This window comes from Oncorhynchus kisutch, linkage group LG14 (genome assembly GCF_002021735.2).
Source record: "Oncorhynchus kisutch isolate 150728-3 linkage group LG14, Okis_V2, whole genome shotgun sequence".
Lineage (NCBI taxonomy): Eukaryota > Metazoa > Chordata > Actinopteri > Salmoniformes > Salmonidae > Oncorhynchus > Oncorhynchus kisutch.
This window is the reverse complement of record NC_034187.2, coordinates 17,865,451-17,878,551: the sequence shown is the minus strand read 5'-3', so window position 1 is coordinate 17,878,551 and position 13,101 is coordinate 17,865,451. Positions and strand designations below refer to the sequence as shown.

General features: G+C 42.6%; 1 protein-coding gene across 14 annotated transcripts in view; it reads right to left on the bottom strand.

Moving 5' to 3' along the window:
* The window catches only part of LOC109904237 (E3 ubiquitin-protein ligase HECTD1), a 40,938-nt gene extending 29,306 nt beyond the window's left edge, over nucleotides 1–11,632 (bottom strand). For 6 of the 14 annotated variants that reach the window (XM_020501467.2, XM_031787949.1, XM_031787951.1 and 3 more), the window contains exons 1-10: nucleotides 11,379–11,620; nucleotides 8,785–9,065; nucleotides 8,299–8,533; nucleotides 4,159–4,386; nucleotides 3,645–3,926; nucleotides 2,868–3,138; nucleotides 2,515–2,591; nucleotides 851–949; nucleotides 484–598; nucleotides 174–345 (exon numbers count right to left, since the gene is read on the bottom strand). In XM_020501467.2, coding sequence (XP_020357056.1) covers nucleotides 174–345; nucleotides 484–598; nucleotides 851–949; nucleotides 2,515–2,591; nucleotides 2,868–3,138; nucleotides 3,645–3,926; nucleotides 4,159–4,386; nucleotides 8,299–8,533; nucleotides 8,785–8,924 — 1,619 coding nt within the window. In that variant the 5' untranslated portion in view covers nucleotides 8,925–9,065; nucleotides 11,379–11,620. Of the gene's footprint in view, nucleotides 1–173; nucleotides 346–483; nucleotides 599–850; nucleotides 950–2,514; nucleotides 2,592–2,867; nucleotides 3,139–3,644; nucleotides 3,927–4,158; nucleotides 4,387–8,298; nucleotides 8,534–8,784; nucleotides 9,066–11,249; nucleotides 11,268–11,378 lie in introns of those variants that run through there. The other 8 variants (XM_020501465.2, XM_020501466.2, XM_020501469.2 and 5 more) reach the window with 4 other exon arrangements.
* Nucleotides 11,633–13,101: the final 1,469 nt, after the last annotated feature.

The window sequence follows — 13,101 nt, the reverse complement described above, 5'->3', positions numbered from 1 at the left end:
CTCGCAACCCCATTTTCAAATCACGCGACCCATAGTTTGGGAAACCCTGTGTTAATGGATTTGAATGTGTCCCTATTCAAATAAAATTGCATTCAGGACCTCAGTAATATATACATCTCTGTGAGTATAGACAAAAGGTCCTTTGGTCAAGTTACTCTCAAAGTTGTGCTTACCTAATAGAAGGTAGCATGGTTTGCTGAAAGGTTTGTGCAAATACTGGTAGCAGCCTCTTCAGGTAGATGGGGGCCATCTCAGGGTCTCCTTTGGGTTCGCTGCCCTCCTCCTCCTCGTTCAAGTCTTTCTTCTTCTTGTCCTCTCCTTTGTTAACAGGGCACATCCAGTCTCCTTCAGAACAAAAGAGAACACAACAAATTGTGAAATAACCACTGTCCTTTATTCTGTGATGGGCATGAGCCACTGACGACCAAGGATTTTCATGGAATCAGTCGGCAGCACAGCTGTTAATATATTGTTAGAACTCACCAGGAGACTGGAGAATGGCTACCACCTCACTGTGGCCACGCTCCCTTGCTTTGTCCAGGGGAGTTTTCCCATCTTCATCTCGGAGGTCAGGGTTGGCTCCATGTCGCAGTAGAGTCTATAGACACATAGAAAAATGCTTACTAGGGGAACTTACTGTATCTGCTTGTATTCCCAAACAACATATAGAGGACGATAGGGTGCACACGCAAAAACTTTATCCTATGTTTTCTTTACATTCATTGAATTCAATATACACCAGCAGCCAACAGTCCAGCTGCTGGGCCTTTATCAAGGGATGTTGTTGGAAAAAACAGCCGTTTGAGCGTTACAAGATATTTCCTCTCAAGGTTAAAGAGAGCATAGCTACCTTTGCTACTTGAGGCCGTCCAAAACAGGCAGCGTAGTGGAGGGAGGAGGACCTCTGACCTCTGTTGACATCAGCACCTCTCTCACACAGGAACTCAACCTGGGACATCAACCACAACAGGGGTATTTCAACAGGGTCTTGATAATGAAGGCACGCAAAGAACAACTTTTTACAACATTTTGGAACAGACGTGTATTATTAGACTCTCCTTATTTCAGTCCATTTTCTTCTGTTTGGTGCCAAATGAATACAATGGTGTCGTGGTCTGGTTTCGGGGTGACAAACAAGCCATTATGTAACCAAACCATAGTAATTTGTCTGCATTAGGCCATGCATACAGTTTGTTGCTATGGACACCTATTGACAGAACCTTGAGCACTGAACCCATTCTTGCAGCACAACAGGGAAGAGATGCTGTCCTTAAAAGGATACTTCAATTTTTGTGTCTCTATGTCCAGTATAAAGGAAGTTAGAGGTAGTTTACTGAGCCAATGCTAACTAGCATTACTGCAATGACAAAGTACCTTCGGAAAGTATTCGGACCCGGTCACTCTGACAGAGCTCCACAGTTCCACAGTTCCTATGTGGAGATGGGAGAACCGTCCAGAAGAACAACCATCTCTGCAGCACTCCACCAATCAAGTCTTTATGGTAGAGAGGCCAGACGGAAGACACTCCTCAGTAAACGGCACATGACAGTCCGCTTGAAGTTTGCCAAAAGGCACCTAAAGAAACAAGATTCTCTGGTCTTATGAAACCAAGATTGAACGCTTTGGCCTGAATGCCAAGCATCACGTCTGGAGGAAACCTGGCACCATCCCTATGGTGAAGCATGGTGGCGGCAACATCATGCTGTGAGGATGTTTTTCAGCGGCAGGAACTGGGAGACTAGTCAGGATCGAGGCAAAGATGAACAGAGCAATGTACAGAGATCCTTGATGACAACCTGCTCCAGAGTGCTCAGGACCTCAGATTGGGGTGAAGGTTCTTCTTCCAACAGGACAACACCCTAAGCACACAGCCAAGAAAACAGCCAGAGCCCAGACTTGAACCTGATCAAACATCTCTGGAGACTTGAAATTAGCTGTGCAGCACAGCTCCCTTCCAACCTGAGAGCTTCTGCAGAGAAGAATTGGAGAAATTCCCCAAATACAGGTTTGCCAAGCTTGTAACGTGCCAAAGGTGCTTCAACAAAGTACTTCTGGAAATGTGACATTTCCGTTTTTAATTTTATTTATACATTTGCTAAAATGTCTAAAAAGCGGTTTTTCTTTGTCATGTAGATTGACGAGGGGGGAAAAAACTATTTAATCCATTTTAGAATAAAGCTGTAACGTAACAAAATGTGGAATAAGTCAAAGGGTCTGAATACTTTCCGAAGGCACTGTATATGGGTATCTGCATTGTGCTAACGCTAGTAAGTAATTGTTCTAGAGCTAGTTAACAACTTCCTTCAACTGTGTACAGAGACATAAAAATGGTATCCATGAGCTCATCTGACTCTGGGGAACTAGATACAGTGCCTCATTTCCAAAATCTATCTTTAATCCCCCTGGCACAATAAGCCATTCTGTTCTGTTCACATGCTTAATGGTCCCCATAATGTATTGGGTAAACTCTGTAAAGAGATGGAGGGATTCGAGACTCAGTCTAAAATAGCTTACCATTTCCTGTGTGCCAAACGCAGAGGCCCAATTCAAAAGAGTCTGCCCGACGTCATCCATGAAATTCACTTCAAAAGCTGCAACATAGGAACCATTTTAAGCAATTGAATATGCGTGTGCAATAACAGACACTTTTCATAAACATGACACATTTACCATTATGCAAAACAAACGGCTGAAATTAATTAAGAAAAATTGCACCATTACACCAGATTGGACAAACTTCCTCTGCCACATCATCATGTGCCCTAGCCTCCTGACAGACCAACATATAGGATATATCTGGGTCCCAAATGGTGCACTATTCCCTTTACAGTGCATTACTTTTGAGCCAATACTATCCACCCACCCACCTCCGGTGTCGATGGCATCAATGAGAGCGTCTGTGTCTTTGCTGCGGATACAGTCGATGAGCTGTCGGTGGGAACGCTCCCCGGAGCTGTCCAGCCGTCGCAGGCCCGGGATGCGCCCTGTTGAGCCAGCGGTGGATTTGGGCAGAGCCTTGCGACCCTCGAACAGCAGCACCAGCAGCAGGTCCACCAGACGCATGGTGTCCAGAACACAGCGCTCGTCCCCCTGCATGGCACTCTCCATGGAGTCAGGCAGAGCAGAGCGTAGCAGATCCTATACACACACACACACAGGAAACACACACACAGAGAGACAAAACAAAAACACCACTTCTATTATTATCTTATACTAGTCATAGTGTCACTTCAGAATAGCTCTCATTACAATACAGTTCTCTTCACTAATATATTCTGAAATTAGATCCTTTCAACGTTTTATGTTATTTTTATTACTGTTAGCTTTCAAGATATTGCAGTTCATATATTAAACATTGTATTTCATAGCAATTTTATTGGCACATTATGAATTCTTACTAATACAGAAATGTGTCCCAGAGTGCTCATAACACCAAATACAGCTACCACAAATCAAACTGCAATAATTTGACAAGGCTAAGGACTTAAAATAAAAGCCATCTAATAAAACTCTTCTCAGTAGTCTCTGAGATATGAGCTGGTCCTTAAAGACTCACATTGAGAAAAGTATTTTATCAAATGGGCAATTTGATTTGCAAATGTTTTTTTGTTTTTTTAACAATACTAAATGTAAAATGTCCTTACATGAGTGACAAGGGGAGAGCCTCTGCACAGCGTGGACAGCAGGCTAACGATGGTGGACACCTGGTTGGAGAGTTTGGAGTCGGCGGCGGTGGGTTGGGCCCCAGTGGAGGTCCGGCCTGGCTTACAGGTGGAGGAGGGGCCGGAGACCGTGCCCCCTGCCGCCGCCATCCGGGACAGCAGCTCCTCTGTCAGACCGTGCTTGGCCAGTGGCGCGGGGTCCACCCCTCGACGGGTGAACCGGTCCGCCAGGGAGGCAAAGCAGCGCAGAGCACCGTCAGACACCTGTCAATCAATGGGTTGCATTTTCATCAATAACAATGCAATCATTTGCAACTAGACCTTCAAGTTTCTTTCCAGTGATAATTGATTCAATTTATATAACTGAATTGAATACCACTTTTCCAGTAGTTCAAAGCACTTAATATAGAAATGGGGAAAACTCATTCATCCACCACCAATGTGCATGGATGACCACCCCCCCAACCGATGACCCCTGAGTGGGTGTGCCATTCACCTGGTGGTCTTCGTGTTTGAGCAGACTGGAGAGGGACTCCACGCAGGTCTCCAGAGAGGAGTCCTGGGGCTCCATCTTGCTGCACAGGCGAGACACCACAGACATGGCAGAGTGCAGGGTGTCCTTATGGACCAGATGACCGCTGTCCCGGATGAAGCTAAGCACACAGTTCAGACCCCCAGCCTCAAACACTGCACCAGACTCCCTGGTACAGATCAGCTCCAGCACCTGACAAATGACACCACAAATAGTCAGCAGAAGAATATATTCATATGGTTATTTATGATGCGCGGCCCATCTTTTTTACTATGGATTTCACAACGAGGACTCTGCACCTGACTACTTTTGTGTATGAGCATGTTCTGTAATATTCTACCACATACATAAGCCCTTCCTAAACCAGATATATATGTTGTGAAACATGACCTACATATTCAAGACCTAATTTGAATAAACTCCTCATCCGCATCTTGTGATTTGAATAAAAGGTCCCAGGTAAAGAAAGAGAATGTTTTCTTGCAGGGCGTAACATATTATTGTTCTTCCACCAGCAACTGTGGCAGGTAGATGAAAAGAAATCTACCAGCCAAAATATTTTTTTGTCATAATTACATTTTTTTTAAACAACTGATGACCATGTTTTGTAATGTTTCTAAAACAATACATGTATTAATAAGTAATGTGCTAAATTTAAATGTCATATTTTCTTTTAACCAAAATATCAGATTAGACAAAATGTTCAGCTTCCCCTTTAAGGGTGTGAGATTAACGGGGCCACTGGAGTTATGTCACGTGTGTCTGTATGTGTGTGAGATTTGGGATGTGACTAGTAGTAGACAGTGGCTGCAGTCCAAATTAAAAGTTGACAGCCCTTGGCCCTAAACCCTCAGCCCTTGAATGACGTATTACATTGTCACATCAGAGTACCTTAAATGTCCCTTGCCCAAGCGAGGGAGAGTGATGATCGGTGAGACAACGTCCTTGGTGGAAATCTTGAAATTGAGCTTTAAAAAAAATAAATAACAATCTAAAGCTATTATTTTGCCTAGCAAGCTAACGTAGCTAGTTAGCACTCCTGTCAGGTTGCTAGCTAGCTACAGTTACTTATAGCTGGCTAGTTAGTTTTATAGTTTGGCATCACAGTGCCATCCGTTTTGTCACTAAAGCACCTTATACCACCCACCACTGCGACTTGTATGCTCTAGTCGGCTGGCCCTCGCTACATATTCGTCGCCAGACCCACTGGCTCCAGGTCATCTACAAGTCCATGCTAGGTAAAGCTCCGCCTTATCTCAGTTCACTGGTCACGATGGCAACACCCATCCGTAGCACGCGCTCCAGCAGGTGTATCTCACTGATCATCCCTAAAGCCAACACCTCATTTGGCCGCCTTTCGTTCCAGTACTCTGCTGCCTGTGACTGGAACGAATTGCAAAAATCGCTGAAGTTGGAGACTTATCTCCCTCACCAACTTCAAACATCAGCTATCTGAGCAGCTAACCGATCGCTGCAGCTGTACATAGTCTATCGGTAAATAGCCCACCCATTTTTACCTACCTTATCCCCATACTGTTTTTATTTATTTACTTTTCTGCTCTTTTGCACACAAATATCTCTACCTGTACATGACCATCTGATCATTTATCACTCCAGTGTTAATCTGCAAAATTGTAATTATTCGCCTACCTCCTCATGCCTTTTGCACACATTGTATATAGACTCCCCCTTTGTTTTCTACTGTGTTATTGACTTGTTAATTGTTTACTCCATGTGTAACTCTGTTGTCTGCTCACACTGCTATGCTTTATCTTGGCCAGGTCGCAGTTGCAAATGAGAACTTGTTCTCAACTAGCCTACCTGGTTAAATAAAGGTGAAATAAATAAAATAAAAATGTATTCCAATAAATTTCAGAATCCCCCAAAATCTGTTTATAAAGCTAACAACGTTTTATAGGCTCCTCACTATGAGACTAAGCCAATATGCCAACACTAAAATCAATGTCATCTATACATATTGTTTTTGCAAGACAGCATCATAATTTTATCTCACATGCCAAAAATACAGCCACATTGATTAAATGACACTGTGCCACCGGAGTTTGACACGCGACTAGTTTGCATTGAATTGTGGGTTATGAGTAAATTAGACCAACATTGATGCCTGTGCCTCCAAAAAAATGATCTATCAGCACTTCACTCACAGTGTGCAAAACTGTTGCTGCGCGAGGTGGGATGTAGTATTCGTATTTCTTGGTGTGATTAGCGGCTATGAAACAAAACAGCAGAAATACTTTGAAAACAGCTACTTCAGCATTTTTATGCTAGAAATCGCACATATGCTCATACTTGACCTTTGACCATTTTTTATTCACAAATGCAAATGTAATGCTCGCACTGTAGAGCCCTGAAAATTGACCTCCCGCCAACGTGACTGGTGAAGTAGACATTCTTACTAGAGGTCGACCGATTAATGGGAATGGACGATTAATTAGAGCCGATTTCAAGAGATCATAATCGATAATCAGCATTTTTGGACACCGATCATGGCCGATTACATTGCACTCCACAAGTAGACTGCGTGGCAGGCTGGCTACCTGTTATGTGAGTGCAGCCAGGAGCCAAGGTAAGGTGCTAGCTAGCATGAAACATATCTTATAAAAAAAAACAATCAATCTTAGCATAATCACTAGTTAACCACACATGGTTGATGATATTACTAGTTTATCTAGCTTGTCTTGCATTGCATATAATCAATGCGGTGCCTGTTAATTTATCATTGAATCATAGCCTACTTCGCCAAACGGGTGTTTTAACACGAGCATTCGCGAAAAAAGCACTGTCGTTGCACCAATGTGTACCTAACCATAAACATCAACGCCTTTCTTAAAATCAATTCACAAGTATATATTTTTAAACCTGCATATTTAGTTAATATTGCCTGCTAACATGCATTTCTTTTAAACTAGGGAAATTGTGTCACTTCTCTTGCGTTCTGTGCAACAGAGTCAGGGTATATGCAGCAGTTTGGGCCGCCTGGATCGTTACGAACTGTATGAAGGCTATTTCATTCTAACAAAGACAGCCAACAAGTGCATTTGCGAAAAAAAGCACAATTGTTGCACGAATGTACCTAACCATAAACATCAATGCCTTTCTTAAAATCAATACACAGAAGTATATATTTTTAAACCTGCATTTTTAGCTAAAAGAAATCCCGGTTAGCAGGCAATAGCACGCAGTCAGGGTAAATGCAACAGTTTGGGCCGCCTGGCTTGTTGCGAACTAATTTGCCAGAATTTTACGAAATTATGACATAACATTGAAGGTTGTGCAATGTAACAGGAATATTTAGACTTAGGGATGCCACCCGTTAGATAAAATACGGAACGGTTCCGTATTTCACTGAAAGAATAAATGTTTTGTTTTCTAAATTATAGTTTCTGGATTTTACCATATTAATGAACCTAAGGCTCGTATTTCTGTGTGTTTATTATATTATAATTAAGTCTATGATTTGATAGAGCAGTCTGACTGAGCGGTGGTAGGCAGCAGCAAGCTCGTAAGCATTCATTCAAAAAGCACTTTACTGTGCTGGCCAGCAGCTCTTCGCAATGCTTCAAGCATTGCGCTGTTTATGATTTCAAGCCTATCAACTCCCGAGATTAGGCTGGCAATACTATAGTGCCTATAAGAACATACAATAGTCAAAGGTATATGAAATACAAATGGTAGAGAGAGAAATAGTCCTATAATAACTACAACCTAAAACTTCTTACCTGGGAATATTGAAGACTCATGTTAAAAGGAACCAACAGCGTTCATATGTTCTGAGCAAGGAACTTAAACATGAGCTTTTTTACATGGCACATATTGCACTTTTACTTTCTTCTCCAACACTTTGTTTTTGCATTATTTAAACCAAATTGAACAGGTTTCATTATTTATTTGAGACTAAATTGATTTTATTGATGTATTATATTAAGTTAAAATGAAAGGGTTCATTGTTCATTCAGTATTGTTGTAATTGTCATTATTACAAATATATATATATATATACATACATACACACACAGTGGTGTAATGCTCCCACAGTGTTTAATAGAATAATGCTTCAAGCCCAAATTCTAAATAAAAGCGTACCTTGACACACTGCTCAGCCAGGTCTCTGCTGGTCCTGTTGTTGAGCTCCACCACCACCAGGCGGTTACACAGAGCCTTGATGGCCCCGTCCACGCCCACGATCCTGCGGGTGCACTCAGCCGACACGTCCAGGTAGTATGTGATGGCGCGGGCCGTCACCTCCAGCACGTTGTCCGGGGCGCTTTCGTCCAAGAAGATCTTACACAGGGCGGGGAGGAAGGTGCGTGGGGGACACCTGGGGGACAGAGGAGGGCATATATAACCTTTATTTATACAGGTTATTCTCAATGAGAAAATCTATTTTGCAAGAGAGGACTAGCTATATAAACATAAGCATCCACAAACGACTCAACAGTAATCAAATAAAAAGGCTTGTGCCGTCATTATAGGCAGTGTGTATAAGCGCGACATTGTCCTCTCAACAGTATGACTAATGCTTGAGATGTTTGTCAGATAGACAGTTGACAGTGTGTGTTGGTGACTCACGTCTCGAAGCAGCGGTCCACGTTGTCAGACATGAGCAATAACATGCAGAGCTGCTCCAGGGCGATCAGCTGCATGTCCCTCTCATCTCCCTGGCCCATCTGGAGCCACTCCAGCAAGGTGTCTGGGTCCACGTCCGCCATGATTACCCCCTGCTACAGCTCCCTATCTGGCACCTAGCCCAATCACTGCTGTGGGCTGAGCTGGGGACTCATCCGCCGGATGGAGAAAACAGACAGGTCCAATCACTGCTCCCTCCTGTGTGTCATGTAGTCTTCCTTCACCTGGGGTGGGGTGGAGAGAGAGAGAGAGAGAAAGCTGGCGTTTAATTTAATCATGAGTGGCTCAACTTGCAGTTGCCAATGGGATTACGTTGGGCAAATCAGAGCAACAAAGGTTTGTAGCTAGTTCACGTGACATCTGAAACATGGTAATTGCTATAAATAACTAAGCAACAGTAACTTTTCCTCTCAGGAAAATAACAGGTTTTGGGCCTCACTTCTCGGGGTACTGTATGTAACAATAATAATAAAAAAATGGGACTTCAAGAACCCAAAGTCACTTTACAACATAGAAATCAAGAATTTAACAAATAAAACAGGAGTCAAATAAACATCAGACTAAACAAAAACATGAATAATAAGAGAGGTGGGCTCAAAGATGGGAAAGAGTTATGTATCAGTGTATGGAGAGGGGAGGGTTGGGATACAAACCCGGTCTAGGGTAGGGAGGGGGTCGGGATACGAACCTGGTTTAGGGTAAGGTGCGGGATTTGGGTTGGGATACGAACTCGGTTTAGGGTAAGGGGTGGGATACAAACCCGGTTTAGGGTAAGGGGTGGGATTGGGATACGAACCCGGTTTAGGGTAAGGGGCGGGATTGGGGTTGGGATACGAACCCGGTTTAGGGTAAGGGGTGGGATACGAACCCAGTTTAGGGTAAGGGGGGGATTGGAATACGAACCCGGTTTAGGGTAAGGGGCGGGATTGGGATACGAACCCGGTTTAGGGGCGGGATTGGGGTTTGTAGTGTATTTCTTTGCTTGTATGTGGGTGGGGGCGCTTTAGGAGGGAATGAAAGCGAATGATGCCCTCAAGAGTTACAAATGGCTGGAGGGAGGGAGTTTCAGTGCCTAGGAGCAAGGCAAGATGGTGAGGGCTTTGTAGGTCAGAAGGAGGATCTTATCATCAATGCATTGGGAGACAGGGAGCTATTGGAGTCGACAGGGGTGAAGTGCTGCCAGGATTTAGTGTGGGTCAGGAGTCAAGCTGCAGACTGGAGGTATCATCTCTACACAATACGGAGTTAAACTATTTTCGGTTGGGGGTTGGACTATGTTCATTAGGACTTGAAACAGTAAAACAGTGTCAATTTGTTAGAGCCTGGATGGCTATAGGATAAGATACTTGGGGTAGATCCTCTTATCAACAGATTCATCACAAATTACCAGAGAACATTTGCGGTTTCTATAACTGGCAACTACTGACTCCCACCGAATTGTCTCTCAGACGTTTCTAGTACTTGTGTAGGAATTAGGCCTATGTTCCATTTATTTTGAGCAACCAACTGAATGTCCAGAAAGGATATCCCAGTACTAGGTAACGTTTATCTATCTTACATCTACAGTCTGACAATGGACACACTAATAATGTGCAGACAGCCCATCTCCTTACTTTTGACATTATCATTATTCAAGTAGCTAGCTTATGTCACAAATCCATTATTATTAGTAACACCAGAAAGTACAGCAAACATAAACAGGTCTTTATATAGACCTAACTAACTAGCTACAGTAGCTAGTTAATTCCATCATGACTTGGTTCGCTTTTACTGCAGAAAAGTTTAGCAAACGTAATTTACTGACATTACAGTTGTGAAAGAACTGCTAGTTAACGTTAAGTGGCAGCATAACAATTTTACAAAACAAGTTATACTGCATAGCTAGCTAGCGTAAACAACCTAACGTTTGCTATAAGGCTTGGCTACACTTAGCTAGGTACTGGCTAACTAGCCCAGTTCTATCAACATAACGTTAGCCATCTGTCCACGAAGACAAAACACGTATTACCTGCTGTAGTTAGCTTACTGTTAGATGACTAACAGTTAGCTATATTTAGCTAAGCGAACGTTAGCATTTAACCGGTAATTGTTAGCTAATACAAGTCAATTACAATTAAGTCAATAACTACTACTTCATGCTCAACGACATAATATATCAAACACAGCAGACTGTATAAGAGGACGTCAACATTTGCGTCTTATTTTGGTTTATCTGTACATCACTAGACAGCTAAATTAACGTTAGCGTACCTAGTTCATCCTACCGAGTCAGATTAACAGTAGTTAGTCGCCTAAAATCAAACAATGAAACTGCTACAATAATTACTAACATGTATATTCTGAGGTTTGAATAATACATTAGAGTTCAAAACATGGTCGTAATACAATGTTACAATGCATGGCCTGACCATCAACACATAATCCGCGATGATTCAGTTCCAAGAGAGCCCAAGGCCGCAACACTTCTGTCAGTCATAACACGTAGGAAAAACTAGGTTGCTCGGTTTACAACACAAACATAGTAGATACACACTCACCGTCTTTCAGATGACAAAAAATAAAATGACGGTCGATTAAATACAATAGTGCGTTAAGGTACAATCCAACATAAGGGGAATAAAATACTTAATTCCCAGTTATTTTTACCGAGCCATAAAGGTCAAAGTGGACAGTAATGCAATATATAAATTCAGGCGAAATGGAGAGCGGTCGAGGTAACGGAGTTGGCTCTCCGTCGTATGCATCACGAGGCTACGCAGCGTCCTACTGTATTCTCTATTCACCGGCTGACAGCATTGCGGCTGTATGCCAGGGGGCGCTAGCTACAATACGTGGAAAAGAACAGAGACCCCATTTCAAGAATTACTTTATTTATGTAAAGGATGGACCTACAGTCAAAAGTTTGGACACGCCTACTCATGTAGAATAATAGTGAAGACATCAAAACGATTCAATAACACATATGGAATCATGTAGTAACCTTTGTCATCAAGGCAAAGGGTGGCTACTTTGAAGAATCTAAAATATATTTTGGTTTGTTTAACACTTTTTTGCTTACTACATGATTCCATATCTGTTATTTCATAGTTTTTATGTATTCACTATTATTCTACAATGTAGAAAATAGTAAAAACAAAGAACAACCCTGGAATGAGTACTGGTACTGTACATACTCAATTGGTATCATTCATGAATATTGCAGTCAGTCAGACAGAAAATGCTAAATGCAGAATACATGCATACAGAATGCATATGTTATAGACAACGACAAATTAAGCAATGAATACAGCACATTTAGGTTTTTTTCACCCACTGCCATTAGAAAAGAATGTGTTAATTGTACCCAATATTTCTATTTGTACAGTTTACAAAATAAATGGCCAGGCTAACATTTTACAGTATCCTCACAGGCACAAATGCAGTATGAAAGTGCTAAACAGCCCGAGCAAAAGTCAAGCTGAAAGCAGGATAATGTCCTCCATACCAGATTTACTTTTTTTGCATACATTTTTTAATTTGTTGTGTTAACTTTCTGAACCACCTTCCCACGATTGACTGATCCAATATCCGTTTTGCTACAGTCCAAAATGTTTTGCTACACTTTGCACTAATGAATCCTCCCCACATAGGATATGACTAACCACAGACCTTTCCCTGTGTCAACCTAGCAGCAGCATTGGAGCTCCCTGGTTAGGGATCTGTGTCCGATGATGACATTGTCTACTCTGTTTTCATTCCCTCATAGAGGTTAAACAGTTAAGATGAACACATATTCTACCATGAAATTAAACTATACAAAGTCATACAATTATTTTTACGGCACTGTCCTTGATCTGTGTCTGGCTTTAGTGACTATTAAAAATATTAATGCGGTAAGAATCCTACTATGGCCTCCCGAGTGGTGCAACGGTCTAAGGCACTGCATTGCAGTGATGAGGCGTCAATACAGACCCGGCTGTGTCGGAGCCGGCCGCGAATGGGAGACCCATGAGGCGGCACACAATTGGCCCAGCGTCGTCTGGGTTAGGAGAGGGTTTGGATGGCCTTGTCCCATCATGGTCTAGTGACTCCTTGTGGCAGTCCGGTCGCATGCAAGCTGACTTTGGTCGTCAGCTGGACGGTGTTTCTTCCAACACATTGGTGCAGCTGGCTTCCGGGTTAAGCGAGCAGTGTGTCAAGAAGCAGTGTGGCTTGGCAGGGTCGTGTTTTGGAGGACGTATGACTCTCAACCTTCGCCTCTCCCGAGTCCATACGGCAGTT